This window comes from Sesamum indicum, linkage group LG3 (genome assembly GCF_026168435.1).
Source record: "Sesamum indicum cultivar Baizhima isolate 11 linkage group LG3, ASM2616843v1, whole genome shotgun sequence".
NCBI lineage: Eukaryota > Viridiplantae > Streptophyta > Magnoliopsida > Lamiales > Pedaliaceae > Sesamum > Sesamum indicum.
This window is the reverse complement of record NC_142659.1, coordinates 20,621,416-20,646,206: the sequence shown is the minus strand read 5'-3', so window position 1 is coordinate 20,646,206 and position 24,791 is coordinate 20,621,416. Positions and strand designations below refer to the sequence as shown.

Below are 24,791 nucleotides of genomic sequence, written 5' to 3'. Positions count from 1 at the left end.
ATTACTATTTAATATATTTATATATACTATACAATAAAATATGTGTTAAAGGATATTTTGTGATTTTAATGAAGTAATATTTTATATATTTTATTATTAAACTATTATAGTTTAAAATACATTTTTTTAAACTCGCATGTTTTTCACAAGGCATATAAGGAAGAAAATATTTTAATCACGCGATACACTAATTAATGGGATAGTATATCCCGCCTCTCATATGGGATATAATATCCCCATAAATTAGGATAATTAAAATCGATTAGTATTAGTATTAGTATCGAATTCTAATACTATCAACAAATGTAAAATTATGCATGATAAGTAATTTTATCATACATAATTACACGAATCAAACAGGACCTAATTTGGGACTCAAGAATTCTTGTTGAAGATCTTGAGTTCAAATTTTGGGTGTATATATTTGTCAAAAAAAAAAAAAAAAGTACACCTAAAAGAATTATTGCATTCTTAATATAGAAATTCATCAATTACCCTATTTTAAGGACATACATATGAATTTTGTGGTTTAGAGAATTCGAAGACTTTGTATTCTGTTTTTTCAGTTAAATTTGTGAGGTTATAAAAATTTTCTCCCTTTCTCTTTCTCTCTCTATCACTGTATATAAAGTAGTTATCCCATTCAACATTTCCATCACATCAGAAAATATCCAACCCCCCCCCCCCCAAAGAAGAGAAAAAGAATCCCCACATCAAAAGAAAATAATGGGTTCTTCAATGAAATTATCATTGCTCCTCTTCTTTACTTGCTCTCTCTTTGTTGAAAGAACACTAGGTATGCCTTTCTTGTAAATTTAAGTATTGTGTTAGGTTTTTGTATCATTTTGATTGTCAAAATAATGAACTAATAAATATGTTATGATATGTATTAATTTTATATACATCATTTATAATAATATGATTGAATAGTTTTCTTAATTTTTATTTTATACAGCGGATGTGATTTGTGAGAATTTGCCCACAAACTTGTGTTCTTTTGCGATTGCATCATCTGGGAAGAGGTGTGTGTTGGAGAATTGCAAAAATGCACAAGAAAAAAAGTGTAAGACATCAGAGGTTGTGGTGGAGAAATTATCCGGATACATTGAGACGGATCAGTGTGTGAATGCATGCGGTGTTTGCCGTGAATCCGTCGGAATATCCTCCGACGCCTTTCTCTCATCAGAGTTCACTGCCCATCTTTGTTCTCCTGCTTGCTATCACAACTGCCCTAACATTGTCGACCTCTTTTTCAACCTTGCTGCCGGCGAAGGTAATTTCCTTTAATTATTCCATATTAAATATTAATTACTAATGTTTTTTAATTCTTCCTTATTTATTGTTGATTTCTTGAAGCTTAAACAAAGTTCGATCATTTGTTTTTAATACACAACACCCAATATACATGTACACACCCAAGATTCAAATACGAGACCTTTCATAGAGAAATATTATGCTCAAACCATCATGTTGTCCCCCATTGACACATATATTTGATCATTACTAAATATATGTTGTAAATTGTGTAGGAGTATCTTTGCCAGCTCTTTGCAAGAATCAAGAAGAGAATCATCGATCCATGTTGGCGATTTTGAGCAATGACGGCGTCACCCCTGGTCCAGTAGCTGCTCCCCTTGTTGCTCCTGCACCTACATCTTTATAATTTTTGTAATCAAATATTATAAACTCAATTGTAAACTCATCGTTCATTAATTATTATGGAGATATTATTAATAAATTAATAGAAAATTTATTGTTTAAATTCTTCCCTCATTTTTCTATTTTTTTTTTCAAGCTCTTCAACCTATTTAATTCTAGAGAAACAAAAACTTTTAACTTAATTCAAACCTAATATTATTATGGACTCAAATTCCTAATTCAATACAAAATTCACCTTATAAAAATTGATACATAGAGTAAATCAATAATACTTAGATCAATTGACGATGCTAATCACTCGATTATTTGTTAATTGATTCAAAATCAAATAAAAGAACTAGACTAGAAGGGAAATAGGATGATAATTCTACGAAATTATCATATAAATTTTATATGTTACTCAAAACTTATATTAGCTAATACATAAGATAATAAATTATCAAAAAAACTATTCAAAATTATCATATAATTTCGAAAAGAGTAAGATTCTGCAGAAAATAGCACTGCCTTGTAACATAACTCAAGGAAATCTTATAAATTTACCCAAATTTCCAAATATTCTGAAAATTAACAGATAGTATATACATAACATAATAAAAAAATTATAAAAAGTTTCATAACTAAAAGACATCTAAAAATAGGTTAAATATTTATGAAAAAGGGGTTTACCAGATTCACGCCTAATTTCCGAAAGTATATTTATAACAATTTTATAAATTTTAATACACCCAAATATTTCTGATATTTTATGAATAGTTCGAAAACTTAATAAGGTTTCATAAAAAAATATTCTTGATAAAATAAAACATTTTATGTACATAAAACGAGTTTTTGTTTCCTTCATATGCTTAGAAACTATTCCATAAAAATACCAACACAGCTATCTTCTTTGAAAACTCATTGTTTATTTGCATCTAAGATCTCCAATCAATTCCAATGGGAATTTCTGATTCATATATATAAATACATGATAGGTATAATATATTACACTAAGAATTCAAGATCTTAATTAATTATCAAACGCCTAAAGTATAAACATCCAAATTCTAAAGAAAATAACCTATCACGTCACTACTTGATTAAACTAAAAGTTTTGAGTTGATTACTTCGATTATTATTTTTTGGTTATTCAAGTAGATATACCCTAATTTTTTGGTGAGAATAGATTATATAGATATAAGATGTAGGGATTTTTGTCGATGAAGATGGTAGGGGGGCTACGATGTTGGGAGACAGAAGCGTGGGAGGGAGATGGCGGCAGAGGGATTTTTTGTGGAAGAAGATGGCGGGTGGCGGGGAGGGGCAACAGTGTTGGAGGAAGATGGTGGCGGCGGAAGTAGACGGGGAGGGGTGGCACAGTGGGGGACCGATGGTGTTAGGGTATTGAGCGATTGGTGGTGTTGGCGAAGTATGATGTATACCAGTACTATGTCCTTAAATGTGTTAGAACTAGTTAGAATAGGAACAAAAAAATGAGATATAAAATATAAAATATTTTATGCATTTCTAAAATGAGATGTAAAATATATTAATTAATTTTTAATAAGATCATGAAGCATCATCCGGTCAACTCCAAATTTCTGACTTTTCATAATCAGAGCGCCACAATGTGATCCCCACTGAAACTCCACCTGCACTCTCCCACTCCTGATCATTCCGTACAATTCAAAATCGAATTTTCATTTCAATTTTCAAATCCCGCTCGACTGCTCTGTTTCTGCATCTTTACATATATATATATATACACACACAATACAATCTCTGTATCTATACGTCAAACTCTCCCGCAGACGACTGAACGTTTTCGTTGGAGATGCTGCAAGTTAGCCGTCAGCTCCCCGTCGATGCCGACGGCGTTTGCATGCGCTGCAAAGTGAAGCCGCCGGAGGAGGCTACGCTCACCTGCGTCACGTGCGCCACGCCGTGGCACGTGCTTTGCCTCACTGTCGTCCCAGAGACCATGGCTTCGGCATTGAAGTTTGAGTGCCCTGACTGCTCGGGCGATGGACTTGACGGAGCTCCAGCGCCGGTGGATTCGGAGAAGAAAGATCTGTTTGCGAGGATTCGAGAGATTGAGGGAGATGATTCGTTGTCGGAGAAGGAAAAGGCGAAGAGAAGGCAACAGCTTTTAAGTGGAAGGGTGGAAGGCGATGAACGGAGCAAAGGAAATGGAGACATTAGTGATGAAAAAGAGGAGAAAGTGAGTGATATTTTGGGAGTGCTTGGTGAGACCTTCAGATGTGCCTACTGTATGGAGCTTCCGGAAAGGCCTGTTACGGTATAAATTTTGCAACTTTTTCTACTAGTTTGATTTCATTTTTAGTTGATGATTTGTATTTCTGTGTCAATATGTTATGTACTTTTCAAATATGGTGGCTGCTATAATGTTTAGTGCCCTACACGGGTGCTTGGGCCTCCATTAAGGGATTAATGTATTACTGTGATGTATCTTGATCTGATACTGTGTTTCCGTTTGAAAAAACTTCAGACACCATGTGGACACAATTTTTGCTTAAAATGCTTCGAAAGGTGGATCAAGCAAGGCAAGCATACTTGTGCTAAGTGCCGTACTAGCATTCCCCGCAGAATGGCAATTCAGCCGCGCATCAACTCCACCCTTGTGGCTGCCATACGAATGGCGAAATTGTCAAGATCAATTATTTCTGGAGGGCCTCAAATTGTATATCGCTATTTGCATAACCAAGATCGTCCTGATAAGGCATTTACTACAGAAAGGGCACAGAGACCTGGAATGGCCAACGCTGCGAGTGGGAGAATTTTTGTCACTGTCCCTAGAGATCACTTTGGACCTATCCCAGCAGAGAATGATCCAGAGAGAAATCAAGGGGTTTTGGTTGGAGAGACTTGGGATATGCGTATGGACTGCAGGCAGTGGGGTGTGCATTACCCTCCTGTAGGTGGCATTGGCGGAAAGGCCCATTATGGTTCCCAGTCAATAGTAATTTCTGGAGGTTATGAGGATGATGAAGACCATGGTGAATGGTTTATCTACACAGGAAGGTTATCTTTTGAGACTATGTTATCATCTTTTGACTGGTTTAGTTTCTATGCAAATGTATGTTCTACAGTTTCATTCACCATAGCTTCATGGTTTTAACATGAAAAGTCCATTCCAACGTAATCTAGCGACCACTCTGCTTTGAACAATGAAACTAAGCTATATTTTCTTGAACACGAACATATGGAAGATTCAGATTATCTATATCAATTAGCAACAATTTCCGGGTGCTTTCCTCTGGATTCTTCTCAAACCTGGCTAGACTTCATGATTATCTGGATAGATCCTCCTGAAGAGTTTAAGTCTAAGCTTTATTAGATTACTGATAATTCACAATATCTTTTCACTTGTGCCACCTCAGTGTTTGGACATGCTGTTACCCTTTTCTAGTTACATCCCACTGTAAAGCATGAGAACTTCTAGTCTTCTACTTTGCTTTGTGTGAATGCATTCAGTTGCTGTTTACAATTGTATGAAAGGCAAATGTTACATTGCTTGTTTCCCTTTGTTGTTTAAGGTAATCTAAGCTTCTGAGTGAGTACAAGTTTCCTTCATATAATCAATATGTTGATTTTATCGTTTTTCCTTCTTCTGATTATGGCAGTGGTGGAAGGGATTTAAGTGGAAACAAACGCACCAACAAGGAACAGTCATTTGATCAGGAGTTTAAGGAACAGAATCAGGCTCTGCGAGTTAGCTGTGACAAAGGCTATCCAGTTCGTGTTGTTAGGTAATAAAGGCCACTGCTAAGTTCTTTCTACTCCTATGTCAGACGAATACTTAATGGTTTATTTTGTGAGCAGACACTAAGGTAATTACATATTAAAGACCTTTTTCTTGGCTCTCCAATGTATTGGCACTATCATTTGTCCCTAAATATGCAAGACTTGATTTGAATAAGTAGTGAGTACCAGAGCATAATGAAGCTGTAGGAAATCAAGATGAAATAATTATGTAATCCCATGGTTTCTCTTTCTCCACTGATAGCAAGTGCCGAGTGCCTTTAGGTAAAAATAAGTTTGAATTCATCAGTGCTAGTCAAATAAAGAATTATCATTCTAATTGAAGTTCATGAACTTGATAGAAGTTTAGCTGGATGTGACTTTTCTGTAGAAAATGGCAAATGTTGTGTCTCAACAATACTGGCAGACAAGAGAAATAATACATCTGAAAGTGTTAGTTATTGCATCCAGTTTGAGGGTTACCTAAGGAAATTTCCTGTGATCAGCTTGGATTTCCTTGATATTATGGGATTGCACCAACCTTCTACATGATCAAATCCATACTGTCAGAAGAGTGTTCGGGGTTTATTATTTGAAGTTACTTGAACTATACATCTTTCCTAGCTTCAATTTTATCTCTAACTTCACAGCAGTAACACATTGACTCCACATCTTAAAGGGTCTTTGAATTTTGTCTCTGCCATCCCAGTCGACAAGTTCTTGAAGCATGTGACCCAAGTACCTCAATTTTGATTTGGCGGGTGTCTTCTTACAACAGCTGGGTCGATAGCTGCTTTGCAAGCCTAATTTAGTGAACTCATTTTACTGAATACCTCCTTTATTTTCTTGTTGAACAGATCAGAGAAAGATAAGCGTTCTCCATATGCCCCGGAGAAAGGTTACAGGTATGATGGGATCTACAGGATAGAAAAATGTTGGAGAAAAGTCGGAAAGCAGGTATGTATTTTTGTAATAATGCAGGATTTTGTTCATTGGATCACTTTTGTGACTTTCGTTGATCGTTCAACTTCTTTTTGGCCTCAGGGGTTCAAGGTTTGCAGATATTTGTTTGTGAGATGTGACAATGAGCCTGCACCATGGACGAGGTTTTTGTTCTCAGTAGGCAATAACCATGCTTTTATATAACAGGACAATTGCTTCAATGAGTTTTTATCATTCTGTTTCAGTGATGAGCATGGGGATCGGCCAAGAGCCCTGCCAGTCATTCCTGAGCTTAAACGTGGAATTGATGTTTCTGAAAGGAAGGACAGTCCCTCATGGGATTATGATGTGAGTAACCTAGTCCTTGGCTATCTTTCAATATAATATTTATCTCTGACAGTTTGGGTCTTGCAACAAATTTCTATATAAGAAGAACATCTTTATTGGTGGAACTGTTAGTATTGTTTGTTGAATGAAGTATGTGAAACATTGTTGCCCAAGGCTAGCAAATTTGGATGATGCTTCGAGTTTATGCATGTAATGCATCGAATAATGGTCTAAACAATTTCTAGTTCAAACTTCATTTTGGCCCCTTACATAATACCTTGCATCCTTTGAGCACCAATTCCTGACAAACTCACTTTGAGTTACTCTTTCCTATTTCCTGACAAACTCACTTTGAGTTATCAGTTGGATTCTGGATCTCCGATTTCAACGAAGACATTTTGATTTTGATTTAGGAGAAGGAATGTTGCTGGAAATGGAAAAAGCCACCACCTCCTAGTGAAGAAAAAGTAGTCAATATTAATCCCGAGGACAGGGAGAATGCAAGAAAGGTGATACGGAAAGCACAAACTATTTCAATGAAAGAGAAACTGCTAAAAGGTTCGAAACTCTATACTGTTCCATGCTTAAGCCTGCAGGACATACAGATTTATGGCACTTTTATCCAATAAATGTGAATTTCCCATCTACTGGTTATTGAAATCCATTCACTGCACTTGGTTATGTATGGTGTTTCCCCTTATTCAGGTCCAGGTCGAGTAAATCTATTACTTCTCACAATGGCAAGCAACACTTTTATCTTTATAGACAAGTCGAAGAAATGAAATTCTTATTTGTTAAGTGCTCTCGTGCAGGTTTCAGCTGCCTTATTTGTGAAAAAGTAATGAATCTTCCCCTCACAACTCCGTGTGCTCACAACTTTTGTAAGCCTTGTCTCGAAAATGCATTTGCTGGCCAAACATTTTCAAAAGAGAGGGTCTGCCAGAATGGACGAAAACTTCGTTCACAGAAGAACGTCCTGAAATGCCCTGCATGCCCAACTGACATATCTGAATTCCTCCAAAATCCTCAGGTATGTTAGATATTGTTCAAGAGCAAAAGTTCTCCATAACCATAAGTACGCTTGCGTGATTCTTAAAGACTGATTCGGGGGTTTTAGTAGTTTATCTTCTGACGTTCAAAATATAATCCATTTGAATTCCAAGTCCTCTTTTTTGCTATAGTTAACATCATGAACTGTTTCCCATCCCTTTAGGTTAACAGGGAACTCATGGAGGTGATAGAGAAACTGCAGTCGGAGCTTGACAAGGATGAGGATAACGGTAGGAGCTCTGACACGCAGAAAAACAACTCTGGTAAGGAGACTATTGATGCTTTGCCAGGCGGAGATGCAGCCAACTTATCGAACAAAGAAATGGAACTCCAGCATGAGAGTTCTTTGAAGAGAAAAACTAGTTCACCTAGCCTCTCAGCTGAGCATGAGAACACAGAGATTTCCAAGAAAAGTAAAGTTGACACTGAGATTGGCCCTGAAACCAAAGTCGCAATGGAGAATCCTAGTGATAGCAACATCTCACAACCCCCGGCAGCAAAAGGCCGGGGCAGACCAAAAGGTAGAATACAGAAGGGAGTAGCAAAACACAAAGCAAACAACAAAAGCAAGCAGGGTCAAGAAGCAGGCGAGGATGGAAATACTTCACCTTCAAGCCCTTTGCATCTGCAACATAACATCTGATAAATGCTTGCAACTTGTGTGGCCTGCGAAGAACAGCAATCATCCGATGCTCGACTTATTTTTGGCAAAAGGTATGCCTATAGCTGCAACCAGTATTCAAATTTTTGCTCTACTAGCTGCAAAAATGACGTGTTCATGTAAAGTGGCAGCACATTGTGGAGTCATGTACAATCAGCAACTTCAGAAAACAGCCTTCTGATGTGCCATATTTTGACAGAAGCATTGGCTATGTTTGCATCCTGATTGATGCCTCTTTTTATTGGGTCATTCCCATCTAAGTTGAAACAAATTATTTACCTGTTACATTCACTTTTGTCAGCAATTACAGGTTCCTAGTGTATTTTGGCATCATTTCATAGCACATGCAGGCTCTACATTTTTACATACGTCCCAATTAAATTTAAGGGATAATTACACAATCGTCAGTGAAATTTGATATAATTATATTTAGATTTTTTTTGTGATTGTAAAAATTACATCTAATATTTTCTTTGAACAAATAGATCGTTTATTACTTAAATTTAATGAATTTGTTTATATTAGCAAAAAAATTAAATAAATATACATATTTATTATTGTTTGCCTTATTATAGGTAAAATAATTTTTTTGACTAGATTAACTTTATAAGACTGAAAATATATTTTTTCACATGTATTAGAATGTGAAGATGTATAAAGGTAGTTTGGTTAAAAAAAAATATTGATTAGTAATAACTTAGTAATAAGTTAATTGGGGTAAATATACATTTTTATTGCATTTTTTGTTAATTTTAGCAAATTCAGTAAATTTTAACTAATGGATGAATTTATTATTAAATATAATTACACCAAATTTAAAAAAAATGGTATAAATATCCCTAAATTATAATAATTATTCAAGTTAAACTAGGTAAAGGGAAGAGAATTATATATAGGAATATATTGCGAACAAATAAAAGAAAATTACATAAACTATTTTGCATGCATTGGGTTTGTATCACTTTTGGATTATGCTGAAACTCCCTTTTTCAATAATTTATCTTTTTTTTTTTTTGGTTCAATATTTGGATTCGATAAATCATTTTTCATAAAAGAAATAATTAGAAATTAATATTAAAAGTAATAACTACACTTCTTATTCTAAGTTAACACGAATATTAATATATAATATATATAAATTAAATATAAAAATACAATCGTTTTTTTTTTAAAAAGGAAAAATTAAATACCAATAGAATTTTTGGATTCGGTTAAGTGAATTTGGGAAGACAAAATAGTTTCTTGCTTCCCAAGACAAAAAGGAGCTCAAAATAATTCCCAGAAACCCACTACCTCCCACCGCCACAAACTTCTTCTCTCTGCGTGGAACCCTAATTGCAGGAGCTTATTCCTCATATAGTTTTCGTAAGTAATGTATAATGTATTGATTTGATTCTATTCAAGTTTCCCTTCTATTTTTGTTGTATTTTTCCATATCTTTTTTTGGATATTTGTTGTTCGGCCGTTTTTTGTTACGACATAATGTCATTTTTGTGAGAATCTCCCGAGTTTCATTTGATTTAGGATTTTTGATTGATTCGATTATTTGGTTTTTGTCTCTATCTCGTTTGGTGTTGGCGTTAAAAATGTAAAATGGTTTTCTGTCGACGTACGCGTGCGCTTTTTACGGTGGAAAGTTTTATATTTTTGGCAATGAGTGTTAATAATATTTTTGGAAATTTCTGCAGTGAGAGCTTCTGTTTTAGAGTAAATCATGCTTGATGTCATGGGAACTGAGGAAAATGGTTGTGTAGAGGTTGGTCTGCATTAGTTATGTTGAGTAGCATGCGATTTTAGTTGAAGATAATGTGTTTGCAGTTTGGATTTTTGGCTGAACAGCCTGAACTGCGATGGTTGGTGTTGATGGTGTCTTTTTGGCATGGGAATTGCTATTCTAGTGATTGGAGGATCTTTATTCGATCAATATGCTTATGTGTGTTTTGTTAAGTGATGGTTTTGGTGCAAGAACCTTTAAGACTTGCATGAGTCTTAATGACAGTTGTTTTAAGGTTCTGGTTTTGTCTGATCTTGTAATGCTATTATTTTACTTGTTTATATATCAAATCTTCGGTTCCTCCCTTCTCGTCCCACCTGTTCCAAAGTTTGATTTTGCAAGTGCCACATCCTACTTGTACTGAAGTTGCAGCCAGAGGGAGTTATGCCTAACAAATATGTTCTAAAATTTGGTGGCTGCAGACATTTTTGGAGCTTTTGTGTAGATGATGTTATCTTTGATTGAACATGTAGTTGCCGGGGTCATATTTAGTGTTAGTTTTTGTTACTTCAATTGAATTTTTTCAGTGGAATCTGACCCATTTTTCTTCTTTCGTGTTGTAGGTTATTTGGAGTTGAAGTCAATATATTCTGTTCTTGAATTTGGGGATCCTATCTTCCCACCCCTGCAATGGTATGCTTCTTATGGCTTATTAACTAACTGCATGCTTTTCATTACTAATGAAGAAAGTCTTGTCGCTATGGTCTTGGAAATTCTTAAATAAGATGTTAATGTCAGGCAGACTTGTGATTAAAGGTGCCATCAGCATCGAAACTTGAGAGTGAACGAAATTGATTATCTAAGAAAAGTAAATCTTGTGATGCAGTAGCTGAGGATGCCTCCATACTGTCTGCAGTTTTATTTTGCAGCATTTCTAGTTTGTTTCTTTTGCTTCATTATCAACTTTCACTTAAAAAAAATAATAAGCTGGTGAAACTCAAGAAGTTTGACCTTTTCCTTGAACTTTTACTTGACAAGGGCATTTTACTACTGATAATGTCTTGTAGTGTCATAGTATGTGTTCTTGCCCTGTACGTATATTTGTGTGTGTTTGTGTGTAGCTTTTGGACATATGTCCTTGTGTCCTCAGTTCTTAAAAAAATTATGTTACATGGGAGATATATGTAGTGCCCCAAATACAGGCTGTTTATATTGAATGATTTCCTAAAGTTGGACTCCCCAATTTGTCAAACATAAGAACAGATTGCCGATACAGAAACTGAAGACTAGAAGCCGCTCTGTTGAACTGCAAACTCATGTTCTTTGCTGCTACTTTTCGCAGGCTGCTAGGCTTCTAGCTAACTTGATTGTGATGGGCTCTGGAATAATGGCAAGAGCTTTTGTTCAAGCATACCGTCAGGCACTTACGAGTAAGTTCTCCTTCCTGAAATAGTTAACATCTTTTTTTGGACATGCATACAGTTGTACTTGCATGGCTATGTTCTAATCATATTCTTGAGTGGTGGTTCTTGTTTTTAATCCTCTGACTTACCACAGAGCTTAAGTTTTGGGGAAAACTGTGAAATATAATTCTGTACCATGTACCACAAACTGTCTTATGTTTCCAGAAAACTATGCCAGCAATGTCATAGATCAAATAACAATACTTATTAGTTGGTTGGATATATAACGTGATATTTTCTTCCCTGTTAAAGACAATTGAACCAAGTGAAACAAGATTATACTTTTGCAACATCATTGAATGTCCTCTGTATATTGCCTGCCTTTGGCCGTAATTTTCTAACACCATTTTTTCATGATTTTTCCCAGATGCCTCAAAAAATGGAGTGGCTCAAGAAGCAGCAAATAACATCAGAAGAGGCAGCAAGATGATGACTGAGGCAGAGGCAAGGCAAATACTTGGTGTCACCGAGCATTCATCATGGGAAGAGATTTTGAAGGTTTCTCCTCTCTCTCTCTCTCTCTCTCACACGCACACACACACACACACTGACACACAAGAAAGTTAGGTACTAATTATTTGTACTTCTTATAATTTCTTTAACTTGAAAATTTTCCTTTTCTGTTTGCAGAGGTATAATAACTTGTTTGAGCAGAATGCTAAGAATGGAAGTTTCTATCTCCAATCAAAGGTTCATAGAGCCAAAGAATGTCTCGAAAGATTTCACCCTACGCAGGTACAAGGGGTGAACTGAACTTGACGGTCTATCATATGACTTCTCTCACACATCTCTAACTCTATTGCTGATGATTGTTTTTTTCCTCATATACCTGATATAAGATTTTGATCAGAGAATATCACCATTTTTTGTTAAATTCTTCGCCACTTGGTCTATGGTCCTGTTAATAAAAGTTGAAGACGAGATTGTATCTTAGCCTCTTATTTCAGCATTTGCTGCTTGTGGGCAACTTTCTGCTTGTACTCTATTTGCTATCAATCGAAGCTATATTAATTATCAAGTTCAGGAAATTTATCACATATTTATGAATGCAACACATTATCAAGTTCCATTTTTTGTAATATCAGTTCATCTGAATTTGTTAATCCAATCTGTTTATTTGTCAGTTTATTTTATCTTTAAAAAGAGCACGCTCGTGCGCGCACACACATACATTCTAGCCTGCAATCCGGTCGAGTCCCAAGTTGGTTGTGGGATGTTAAAATGAGTGGTGTGATGGGGAACGGATCCTTTAGACGTCCTAACAACCCAAATTCTTATATTACTGTTCTAAATCTTGTTGTTTTCTTTTTATTTTCTAGTTGAAAACAAAAAAAATATTTAATTGATAAAATTATAAAAAAATTATTTTATTTATCGAAAAATATTTGAGATATATTTGTAGACCATAACAATTTGAAGGCATATGAATGTTGTTGGCTTTTTTCAACATTTCTTGGAACTCTCTCACATCTATTTCTTCTAGCTAGAAAGGGTTCATGTGATTTGAATGAGTGGTGGATCCACTGTTTTTGACTGTTGATTTACGCACACGGTTTTTTTTCATCGCCCAAACATCTTTATCTCATTTACCCCAAGGATTGTAATCAAATTATTTTAATTCATAATAATTTATTAATTTTAATTCACAATAAAAAAACAAAACCATCTTCAACTATTTCTTTTTTATATTAAAAACTAATAAAATCTAAATTACATAGGCAGAAAATACAATTTAATTTAATTAATTAAAACTCCAAAAACAAATCTAATTAATATTTTAAATAAATTACAATGAGCTTTTCTTAAATTTAATATAATTACAAATATTTAGACACCCTTCTGATTTAGGGTTTCATCCATTTTTTGTGATGAACTGATCAAAATGTCCTTGTGGAATATGAATTATAATTTTATTTATTTTTTTAAAATTTTTTAAATTTTTTATGGATTAAGTGGATATTTTTTTTATATTTTTTTCATCGACCTCATCCAATTTCTTTATAAAAAATACAACAAGGGCAAAATTACAAATTCCAAACCTCTTCATAAGAATTATATAATTTCATCAAATATCATAAAATATTTATATTTTATTATATAATAAAAAAATATTTATAATTATATCAAATATTAAAAGAATTTATTGTAATTTACTCAAAAAATTTAAACTTCCAATTTAAGTATAGAATTAATGAAAAAAAGAAAAAACAAAAAAAATGAAGAGCATGCATGAGATGAGATGCCGGCAAGCTTGACTAACTGAGATGTGGAGTGCTGTCGGCAGAGGTCGGCGCCCCCCCACGCACACACTCCACTTCTATCTCATCATCACATTTTCACATTTAAGTGTTGGTCAATTCCCGGGTTCAATTAGACATTTGTAAATCAATCCACAATTTTGGGCATTGTTGAATCATTCTACTGCGCCAATCGATACCTCTAACAAATAATATTCGAAAATATTTATATTCCATGAGTCCATAATTAATATAATTGAGAATTATTACATTATTTTGTTGCGTCATTCAAAACATGTGACGAATCACTCCCGAGAAGCGGCACTTAAAATGTTTAGCGGATCACACTCCAAAGCTACATAATTAACATAATTGACAATTATTGGGTCATTCCATTGCAGCAATCAAAACGTCTAACCAATCACACTTAATTATTATTATACTCAATCAATTCATAATTAACACAATCTTTTATGTGCAAGTGTGAAATTATTTAACTATTATCTCCTTAAATCATCACATGATGACTTGGAGGTACATGCGATGGGCACAGGTGGAACCCACACTATGTAAAAAATAAATTATGAAACACAAAAAATATTTATAAGCTCGATATATCTTACAAATTAAATAAATTGTGTTAAAAGTACATGTGTCAATGCATAATGCATATAATATTATAGAAAAATTATATTATATAACTTATGAATTTTTATTTAATTACATGTCCACATAATAAAAATGTATCACTTGAAAAAAATATAGAACATTATATATTAATTATATTATAGCTTTTCATATTTTACAGTATATATATGTTACATGTAATATTTTAAATTTTTAATGTTGATAATTTTATGTTTAAAAAAAAATCAATAAATATAACAGCACAGGCAAAAATTATATAATTTTTTTACCAGTTATGCGAAAACTATAAGAATTGTAAATTTGTGGAGTTTATACAGATTTTATACTCAATATAAAAAAATATAAATTTTGAGTAGTATTTATTTTGAATAAAAAAATTTATAATAATTCAAATTATATTTAGGAGAATGATTGCAATATAGATATTTTAGGGGTGTAAATAATTAAGGACATTCATAAAAAAATTAATGTATATTATGAGGAGCTATTTTTGTTACGTTTTATAATTCAAGGGTGTAAATGCATTTTATACATAGTTGAAAGGTGCAAAGTGTATTTTACCCCATTTTTTATAATTATTTTTATTCTCAAATTCATACTCTTATGATTTCTAGACCATGATGTTAGAGATGCTTCAAAGCAAATGTACTTCGTAGCCATTAGCAATTTATGTTATTAAACTATTTAAAAAGTGTAATAAGTATCCTAATTAATTAAATATGATCCAAGTCGGGAGATCATGGTGATCTCAAGATAGTCCGATTCAGAAGTGCTTGAAACTTAAAAAAACGAACAACATTAGGTTCGTAAGGAGGTTCCCAGCTACATAGGTTATTCGGCTGTGAGATCGAGGAAACGAATTAAAAAATTTTCTCAATCAAAATGATATATATCGGCTAAAAATAGCTAGTTATAGGGTAAAATATTTGTGTTTGTACAGATCAGTGTGTCGTGATCTTAACCTTTTAAGTATTGAGCGTTTGATGGTTGTGGTTTTAGGTCACCAGGTTTGATCGGGTCTATTGCAATCCGATCCGGCAGAATGCATGGATCCTTCTTGTTTGGGCATTTTGGGGGCGGATACAATTTTGGTCCACTAACTATTGTCACTTTCAATCATATTCGATTTGAAAATTATAATTGAGGATTGTAATTTTAAAAAATGACACATTTATTCCATATCTCATCCGAAATTGCTAACTTGGCCAACAATTATCGCGTGCATTGTACATGACCTAGTTCATTTGAATTTTTTTTTTTTTAAATTTTAGGCCACTTTTGCATGGCATTATGAACGTTAAAAATAAATAAATAAATACAATTTTGATCTTATGACTATAAGGGGTGACCCATTTAGTCCAAATGTCGACAGGAAAAAAATCCTATCTCAACAACACTGTCTAAAAATTAAATATTCTCAAATTAAAGGGGTTATATGTCAAATATATGCTAATATCCAACAAATTCAGTATTTTACGATGATATTTAGACTAAATGTGATTTTTTTAATTATAATCCGTAATTGCAAAATTAAAGTAAAAAATAATAAAAAAAAATGACGACAATCCCTGTATTTATAGGACTAAAATCATATTTTCAAGGTCGAAGACAATTTTATCTTTTCGAAGACCCTCATCTTAGAACCCCGTCAAAATATTGTAACATGTTTGAAATTTGTAGATTAAGTATTCCTTAATATATAGTAGTAGGATTAAAGCTCTTTCCCACTTTAATCAATGAATTAATTAGATTCACATTTGGTTTTAATTTCCAAAAGACGTGCGCACGCCTCTAACCCAAAAAGCAAGTAAATGTCCATTATTAAATATAATTTAGTTTCTTGCTCAAAATTAAAGCAAAAGCGAGCGTGGCCATAATGCCTCAAATTCATGCACGTACTCCACAACCCTTTTTCTCCAATTCTTCTCTCTTTTCATTTAATTAATCCAACATTATAATATCTGTGGAAGATCCCATCCCAAGCCCCTTGTATGAGGGGCTGATGATATATGCAAACATCTCACGTTGATTGCATACGAGCAGTTTGAGCGGGTTATAAGCTCTAAAGCCTCTTACCTTAGCGATGTGCCTTAGTAGGACGAAATCGTACAACTCCTCATGGGACTGAAGTCAAAACAGACAATATCTCGTCACATGAGTGGTTGAGGGTCAAACCTCGTCCCTCGCCTTAACATTGTTATAAAAATCCTCTCTTTCTACTCGATTTTTCTCCAAAAGTTTGAAATTTGTTCTTCAATTTTTAGTCGCGACTGAGTATTATTCGAGGTATTCTTCGGTGCATTGCAGTATACTTGAATACGGGACAATTATTTTTTCACAGGCAAACAAAAGAAATTTTGTAATTCAGTTGATTATCTAATCTGGACTGAGAATTTTTATAACACAACTCTCTTGTAAATTTTCAGTTTCAATTTTTATCATAACAACATCATATCTAACTAGTCTTTTGTTTGTCCCAACGTGTTTGTTTTGTGAAATTTGTTCCACTTGATACATGCACAGCGCACGCGCGCGCGCACACACACACATATATATACACTATATTTTCAGTACTATATGATAGGAGCAGGTTCAGCACTTTTAGTTATTTTATTTATCATATATTTTAAATAGTTTTTTAAAAAAAATATAATAAATTTAGCCCTCTACTTTATAGAATTTTTAAAATAATCTCAAAATAGAGAAAACTCGACATATTTAATCCTTTGTTTTACGAGATTTATGGGACTAAATGTGTCGAAATTTTTTTAATTTTGAAATTCTATAAAGCAAAGGATGAAAAGTATTAAACCTGATGTAAATAGGGTATAATTTGATATGATAATATAGAGTTGACGTAGTCAAGTCAAACACTGAACAAGCTGAAGAATGCAAGCTGAAGAATGCAAAAGAATCCCAACTCTTTGAAACATTGATGGTAATAATCATAAACTAGACGAAACTACTACTTCTACAACTGCTGCAATATGACAAGAAAACGTGTTGTGTCTGTAACTGCAAATGGGTTTGATGAGCGGGCGGCCGAATTCGACGACCATATTGTCGTTGGTTTTTTCTTGATTTTCACATTTGGGACATTCCCATTCTCCTGTTTAAATACTTAAAATCCAGACAAAAGTAAGAAACTAAAGCAGCCATTGAAAATCCTGTTAACGTTTTTGTTCTTACACACACACACACACACACACGCACGCGCGCATGATCTATATATATATGTATGTATGTGTTTCTTTCTTCAATTCATCATCAGTGATATGGATATGATGATAAGTATGATGATCCTTTTGGACTTTTTTAGCTCCTTAATTTTACCTTTCTTCTTTTTTCAAACTTTGGAACTGCCGAAAGACAGACCACAGTATCTCTACTTAGCTTTCCAGGCAAGTTCTCTCTCTCTCATCCTTTCATAATTCTTTCTCTTTTACAAGAAAATGAATAATTATACATATATATACTTTGCTTCGTGTTAGAGAAACATATTACCTTGAAAATATTTATTTATTAAAGACATTCTTAAATAGTAGGTACTTTGTTTAATCGACACACGTTGCCACGTTTGAAGGGTAGTTTAGTCAACTTAATTATATATGTTTCAGAAAACATTGTTAAGATCTAGTTATATAGTGTGTGGGGAAAACGTTTTTTTTAGTTCCATAAATTAAGGGCAAAAATAGTAAAATTTTCAAAGAAGGAGCCCTATAAGCATTTGAAATTAGGATCTTATAAGTTATTTAATTACAAATATATATATATATATATATATATAAAAAGTTTAGACTCATAAAATTCCCTCAACTGAACTGCCTGCATAAATTATACAATTTTTATTATTAACATATTATAAATTTTCTTTATATGAATTTACTTAAACACCCTCATTATATATATATATATATATTTTCGACTTCAACAAGCCTTTGATTTGTAGTTATAATTAGAATAGAAGTACGCAGGTAGCTACAGTAGATAGGTTCATAAGTACATTTATACTGTAGAGCGGCACAAAATGGTCCTCAATACGTACTTTACGACATATATATACATATATATCTATATATATATCCCAACCAAAAAAGAAATGAATTAATATTAACAACAAACGTTGAGGGATGAATTAACCGTCCATTAATATGTATTATTGTAATTAATTAGGTGTTGTCCTGTTAATAACTTTCCAGTTTAATACTTAAACAACTATTACATTAATGCATACTATATTCTCGAAGATCAAATGAATTTTTTATTTCAAATCTTGTTGATTTTTTATTTTAATTAATATAGATATATATATATATATAAAGTGTACTATAATACTAAATTATTTATATTATTCGAGGAAAAAATTTATACACGTAACGTCCATATATTAATGAATAAATAAGAAATGCAAGCAATAAAAAGTGGGCGGATCCGTACGTATTTTCAAAACCATTATTTCTTTTACATTTTGAGCTTCGAAAACAAATGTAAAAGGTGATATATATACCTTCGGTTGTAGTTGTAATTAATTAATCCAAAATTTTATGGTACGAATTGATTAACGTGATTGATCAATGCATTTATATATATCAACGAGTCGTGCATAGAGGTCAATTATACCCACATGGCTAATTTATGAATTTTTGGTCAGAATTATCCTCAAAATCATCTACTTTTTTAATTACAGAATTGAATTATCAAAATTTATTTTGAGAGAACCAAAATTACCAACTCATATATTTACTAGAGTAAAATTACAATATATATATATATATATAGGTAGGTCCTAATGCAGTCACATATATATAGGGCAGCTAATCTTTAAATAAATTGAGGCTATATTAATTAATAGATAAAGCCTCCAATATATATATGTGTATGTATGTATTAAACCTTTTGGCCCCTTGCTATACATAGCAACAAGAAATCTACTTATCAAAGTCATCTCTTATAATTATGTGGGATCGATTAATTAATTATTACTACGTGTGCAATTAATTATATAATGAATTATTGTACATAAACACGATGTTATGCTCTAATTAAGCTAGCATTAATCCTTAATATTATATAAGCGGCTTTAATTAATGTGAGCTCCATCCAAAACGTATATATAATATAATTACTAAAATTTTATTCCACTTTGTATATATAAATTTTAAGTACGATATAACTAAAAGTTACTATTTTAATTGTTTATATATTAGTGAATCGCTATTTATCTTTAGGCGATGTATATTTAAAAGAAAAATATAAATCAAAATATTAATTTGAAATCGAGGATCGATTGGAATGGAATATAATGGTGTTGCTAATTATCTATAAAAATGACAAATAAAATTCAAATATTTTAATAATTAACTTTCATATGATTAATACAGCGTAATCCATATATGTGTATGATAATTACAATCTCCTCTTCTGAGATTTGGTGTGATTACACATAAATTTTCTGTGATTTGAAAAATTACATATAGCACTCTTGAAGTTTTTTGCTTCTGTCTAATAAATAAGTTTTTCCATTAGTAAAAATTCACTAAATTTGCTGATATTAACAAAAAAAAGTGAATAAACATTATTATTTACATTCGATTGACTGATTACTGACTTTTTGCACATCAAACAATCTTTTTCAGATTAAGCTACCCTTATTACGAATGAAGATATACGTCCTCATATGTGTTAATGGTTAAACCGTATGATTGTAATTTGATCATAAAATTTTTTTTGATATTTTTGTTAATATCAGCAATTTAGATAAATATTGACTGGTGAAGGGATTTATTTGTTAACAAAAGCAAACTTCAATAGTACTAAATGTCATTTTTCAAACCACATGAATTTATGTATAATTACACTAAATCTCATAGCAGGAATGTGTAATTATCCGTGTGTGTATTTATATATATCATGACCTTAAAGGACTCAAAGAAAAAAAGAAACAAGGCACCAACATCTTGGCTACATTCACGAGCCATATATTCGAAAACCTTACATCAACGTAATAATAATTAACACAAGCTTCAATACATGAAATCTACGCACGTAATTACCTTCTTGTGTTATTACCACTGTCGAATTCTCCCCAGTTTTCGACAGAACCCGACGAAGAACTCCCAAAACTCGACTGATACTGATACCCCAGAAAATCTTGCTGCTGCTGCTGATGATGATGATGATGAGAAGCTAGTAATGAAGAAGACAACATCGTAGGCACCGAATCAGAAGACGTCGAGCCCTGATGAGAAACATAAGTCGATCCTCCAGTACTAATACTGGGTGAATTCCCATACCTCAAAATATTACCGGTATGTCCTCCACGCATGAGTTCTGCATAGTGATGAAGATTGAGGTAATTGTTGTCTTGGGCAGGAGGAGCTGGAACCTGAGTTGTAGTGTTAGCCCTACAGTCGGAGACGACACGTAAATCTTGTCGAGTTGTGAGGTATCCGAGCTCTGATCTTCCCTGAACCCTTTCGGGAAAGTTGAGTTTGGCCTTGTTGCCTTTGAATCTTAAGGCCGCCTCATCGTACGCGAGGGCTGCAGCTTCTGCCGAGTCGAAGGTTCCTAGCCACACTCTTGCTGCCTTCTTTGGGTCCCGTATCTCCGCTGCCCATTTGCCCCACGGCCGCTGGCGGACCCCTCTGTAGTGTCTTCTCCTTGCGTTTGCATTCCCTTTGAGTGTTGCACATTCAAACCAAGTTAGTACGTGCTGACGAGATTGATTGGCAGAAGCTCGTAATGATTTGGTTCTTAGTAAGAAATGAAAACCCTAAAAAGACATGTCTTATATTGAAAGTCGAAACACTTCAAGAAACGTAATTATCGGACCTTTAGAGCTTACAAACCTAAGAATTCTCGCATCCCTCTGAGGGTTATAAGTTCTCCAATTAGGGTTCTTGAATCATTTCATTTTAATTAATAACACGTACACTATTATCATTATTTTTCTCCTAAAAACAAACACATACATTAATTATCTCTATATAATTATATAAGTTCACATACGTACACGCACCTTGTTCTTGAACTTGTTGGGGTTGGTTGTTCACGGGTGCGCTGGAAGACTGATGGTGAGGCAGCTGGGCTACCGAACTGCCATGCAGGGAATACTCCGACGGCGGCGGGGGGTTCTCTTCGTTGCGGCCGAGGACTTGAGAGAGGACGGCGACCATGGCTGACATGTCTTGCTGGGATCTAGCTGAGTAAATAGGGAAGAACAGCGGCTGCTCCTCCGTGCGATCAACATGATCCTCTTTCTCCTCCGATTCATTGGATGAAAAGGGCCTCTTCCCATGTCTCGGATCCACCGTTGTTCGCTCTTGATTCTATCGCAGAAAAGAAAACCCTTATCTTCAGTGATAGTCAAGCTGTGGGAAGAACTGAGAGAGCGTGTCCAGGAAGAAAAAAAAGAGTTGATAAGGGAAGAGCTATATATACAATGAGAAAAAAGGACAATCTTTTTTTAGGGTTTTCTAACAAGCATTTGAATAATACACGTGACTTGTAAATGTATTAATTGAATTAAAAAATAAAAAAAATTATAATTTTAGTCCTGTAATTTAAGATGAATGACATTTTTAAACCTGTATAAATTGATTTTCGCGATTAGTCCTATAACTTTATAATTTTGACAACTGGCTGGAAATTGCAATATACTTGTAATTTTGATCCTGTAAATAAATTCATGCAAGATCAAAAATATCAACTCTCTTAAGTTATAGGACTAAAAATGCCAACGCCCCCTAAATTACAGAACTAAAATTGCAATTTAATTGGGTCATGTGCAAGTCACATACAATATTCCGACCAAATTGACCAAAAAATGATGAAAATTGCCAAATTTTTAAAGTTATTGGACTATATTGCGAAACCAATTCATGCAAGATCAAAAATACCACTCCCCATAAATTACAGGACTAAACTTGTATTTTTTTCTAAAAATACCAGATTCAAAATAGAAAGTTTAATTGAATTTATTTAGAAAAAATGATATTAACATCCTTGATCTATGGTCTATTTATATAAATTATATGTATTTTTTTGTAATTATAGAAAATACTCCTGACAATCAAAAATAATAATTATTTGTGTAATGATCATATTGACGTTTTATAGAGTTATCTATAATTTTTCAAAAACTAAGAATATTTTGTATAAATATTGTTGATGTTTTTGTTGTATGTATGTATAATTTTTTAAAATACAAAAATAATTTGTATAAATAGACAATATATCAAAAAATATAAGTAGAATTATCCCATTTAATTAGGTAAAGTTTGTACACCTAAAGTGTATATATATTAATTAAGTGGAACAGTCGATGCAACCCAATTTTAAAATAAAAATTCCAAATAAAAACATTATTACATGGTTTTATGTTTTAATTTTTATTTAATATTATTTTGTTAAAATTCAAATTGAATTCAATCTATGGAATTAATTTAATTCCATGAGAGTGTACTGTACGTATAGTTTAAGTAAATTGGTTAATATTTAAATTGTACTGATATGATTGATTTGTTGTGACCGAATGTATACAAAATCCGAAAAAAAACCCAATATGAAAAAAGTCCAAAATTAAAGGCTTCAAGACTATATGCAGCCCTAGACGAAAAAAACTTCAGCCCCTAAACCCTTACGAGGAGCCATTAAAAGATCAAGGAAACCTAAGGTCCCGCTCACATGTGGCTTAACCTCATGTGGACAACTCAAAGGAATGACAATCTCCCTACGGATACTCAAGAATTTAGGAATAACGTTTTATCTATATCAATCGCACTCTAGAAATTCGAAAAGCTTTATCCTCAGAATGAGTCCTATTAGCTTAAAGAATAAATCTTCAACGGTCAAGGATCCAAGCTGGAAATTTCCCTCAATAGTTGGAGTGTATCTCCTAACAATCACTTTCCCAAGGGAATTGGACTCTTCTGACCAGCAGGGAGGGTTATAAAAGGGGCTCTCTCCCCTTGGTAAATAGCAATACTTTTTTAATACTCAAACGCAATGTACGCTATTGCACAAATATTTTAGGCACTAAAATATTATCCTACATTACGCTTTCATTTTAACTTAATAATTATTTCTATCATTGTTTACGGACTTAACATTTAAGTGTTTACGTATTTTTCGTAAATTTCTTTTTCAAGATTTGTGGGTCCAAGAAACTCAAGCTGAACGTAGTATCAAAAATTTTATTTTAATGTTTATAATATGGCTTAAGTTGAACAACATTAAAATTTTGACTATTTGAACAAAAAATATTAAAAATGAAAAAGTTAAAATTAAAGTATTTGAAAAAATAACTTAATATTTATAATTATATCAATATATATAAACTATAGAAGTTGGTAAAGAGCTGCTAATAGCTTTTGGTTTAAATCAACATATAATTTAAGTAACTCAAAAATAAAAATTGTAAGGCAAAAAATATTATCTTTTTACCTTGTTTTCAACAATAAGCACTTATCTAAATACTAACAGTTGTGGTATGTCATTCCTACGTACATATAATAAATAATATTTTATATTTTAAAATATATTATGGATAAGAGTAAAATATATAAATCAGTACATTATATTAATAAAAATAATAATAATTTATCAATTAATATAAATTTTGAAAAGTTTATAAGTTAGCTATTTTATAAATCAGTCCACTAACTTTAACTTCTTATAATTATTTTTTTGTTTAAACTTTTGTTTTCATGAATTGAAATATATTTTAAAAATAGGTTCTTTTTAAAAATTTTATTTAATTATACACATTCATTTAAGTATGCGGACACACACCAGTTAATTATTAATTGTCGTCACAACTGATGACCCCAACAATCCGTTTCCAGAATATGCCGCCACAAAGTACATTTTGAATCTATTCTGTCTTTTGTCTATTTTTGTGCCAGTGAAAATTTAATTATACTTGTATTTTTAAATTGGACAAATTTTGTAAAGCCGTTCCAAATTCTTTAAAATTCGTTCCAAAAAATCGTTCTAAATAATTTCTCTTTTGTAGTGCATGGCAATTTGGCCCAGTCCTTGAGTTGGTGCAAATTGGCAGTTGCCAAAAAAAATGATTTTTTCGTAATACTATAAATTATCATGACTTATAAAATATAATAAATTAATACTATTCATTATCATCAAGTAATATTAATAATTTTATCTCAATGAATCACTACTTGTCATGATTCTTACTTTTTAGTTATAAACAAATAATTTTCTATAATTTTAGCTATGACTATATCTTGAACTCACTTGTAAAAATAATAACTAATAACTATTGCAAAGCGATGATCAATTTATACTGGTCATAATTTTTTTTAACTGTACTAATTAAGTGTAATAAA

At 32.7% G+C, this 24,791-nt stretch overlaps 4 protein-coding genes and 1 long non-coding RNA gene across 6 annotated transcripts; 4 read left to right on the top strand and 1 right to left on the bottom strand.

Annotated features, from left to right (window-relative positions):
- Positions 1-681: 681 nt before the first annotated feature.
- Positions 682-1,741, top strand: LOC105158231 (uncharacterized). The gene is made up of 3 exons (XM_011074906.3): positions 682-796; positions 956-1,273; positions 1,530-1,741. Exons 1-3 carry the CDS (start codon positions 727-729, stop codon positions 1,661-1,663), a joined length of 522 nt encoding a protein of 173 aa, XP_011073208.1. The 5' UTR covers positions 682-726; the 3' UTR covers positions 1,664-1,741.
- Positions 1,742-3,380: 1,639 nt separating this feature from the next.
- Positions 3,381-10,788, top strand: LOC105158230 (E3 ubiquitin-protein ligase ORTHRUS 2). Of its 2 annotated transcripts, XR_016064790.1 has the most exons (10): positions 3,381-3,937; positions 4,148-4,680; positions 5,283-5,408; positions 6,258-6,357; positions 6,445-6,506; positions 6,588-6,690; positions 7,083-7,227; positions 7,482-7,699; positions 7,883-8,433; positions 10,718-10,788. XR_016064790.1 is itself a non-coding variant. In XM_011074904.3 (9 exons), the coding sequence occupies exons 1-9, from the start codon at positions 3,473-3,475 to the stop codon at positions 8,360-8,362; spliced, it is 2,232 nt and encodes a 743-aa protein (XP_011073206.1). In that variant the 5' UTR covers positions 3,381-3,472; the 3' UTR covers positions 8,363-8,713. The 2 variants fall into 2 exon arrangements, 1 of the variants encoding a protein (XP_011073206.1); XM_011074904.3 differs by lacking the exon at positions 10,718-10,788 and having other exon boundaries at positions 7,883-8,713.
- On the top strand, positions 9,675-12,575 carry LOC105158229 (mitochondrial import inner membrane translocase subunit PAM16 like 2). Its single transcript, XM_011074903.3, has 5 exons — positions 9,675-9,745; positions 10,718-10,787; positions 11,437-11,524; positions 11,925-12,055; positions 12,188-12,575. Exons 2-5 carry the CDS (start codon positions 10,785-10,787, stop codon positions 12,308-12,310), a joined length of 345 nt encoding a protein of 114 aa, XP_011073205.1. The 5' UTR covers positions 9,675-9,745; positions 10,718-10,784; the 3' UTR covers positions 12,311-12,575.
- A 7,731-nt stretch (positions 12,576-20,306) lies between these two features.
- On the bottom strand, positions 20,307-22,013 carry LOC105158228 (uncharacterized). The gene is made up of 2 exons (XM_011074902.3): positions 21,461-22,013; positions 20,307-21,117 (listed from the first exon to the last, which is right to left on the bottom strand). The coding sequence occupies exons 1-2, from the start codon at positions 21,624-21,626 to the stop codon at positions 20,492-20,494; spliced, it is 792 nt and encodes a 263-aa protein (XP_011073204.1). The 5' UTR covers positions 21,627-22,013; the 3' UTR covers positions 20,307-20,491.
- On the top strand, positions 20,616-21,387 carry LOC148788783 (uncharacterized). Its single transcript, XR_016064400.1, has 2 exons — positions 20,616-20,750; positions 20,815-21,387. It is a non-coding gene; the product is annotated as an uncharacterized LOC148788783 (long non-coding RNA).
- Positions 22,014-24,791: the final 2,778 nt, after the last annotated feature.

Bases quoted from the DNA above. Each gene is read 5' to 3' on its own strand.
- LOC105158228 (XM_011074902.3), bottom strand. From the start codon at position 21,626: ATGTCAGCCATGGTCGCCGTCCTCTCTCAAGTCCTCGGCCGCAACGAA. The intron at 21,118-21,460 runs GTGCGTGTACGT...CAACACTCAAAG, and splicing joins CCAACAAGTTCAAGAACAAG to GGAATGCAAACGCAAGGAGA.
- LOC105158231 (XM_011074906.3), top strand. From the start codon at position 727: ATGGGTTCTTCAATGAAATTATCATTGCTCCTCTTCTTTACTTGCTCT. The intron at 797-955 runs GTATGCCTTTCT...TATTTTATACAG, and splicing joins CTTTGTTGAAAGAACACTAG to CGGATGTGATTTGTGAGAAT. The intron at 1,274-1,529 runs GTAATTTCCTTT...TAAATTGTGTAG, and splicing joins CAACCTTGCTGCCGGCGAAG to GAGTATCTTTGCCAGCTCTT.
- LOC105158229 (XM_011074903.3), top strand. The intron at 11,525-11,924 runs GTAAGTTCTCCT...GATTTTTCCCAG, and splicing joins ATACCGTCAGGCACTTACGA to ATGCCTCAAAAAATGGAGTG. The intron at 12,056-12,187 runs GTTTCTCCTCTC...TTCTGTTTGCAG, and splicing joins CATGGGAAGAGATTTTGAAG to AGGTATAATAACTTGTTTGA.
- LOC105158230 (XM_011074904.3), top strand. From the start codon at position 3,473: ATGCTGCAAGTTAGCCGTCAGCTCCCCGTCGATGCCGACGGCGTTTGC. The intron at 4,681-5,282 runs GTTATCTTTTGA...TGATTATGGCAG, and splicing joins TGGTTTATCTACACAGGAAG to TGGTGGAAGGGATTTAAGTG. The intron at 6,691-7,082 runs GTGAGTAACCTA...ATTTTGATTTAG, and splicing joins GTCCCTCATGGGATTATGAT to GAGAAGGAATGTTGCTGGAA.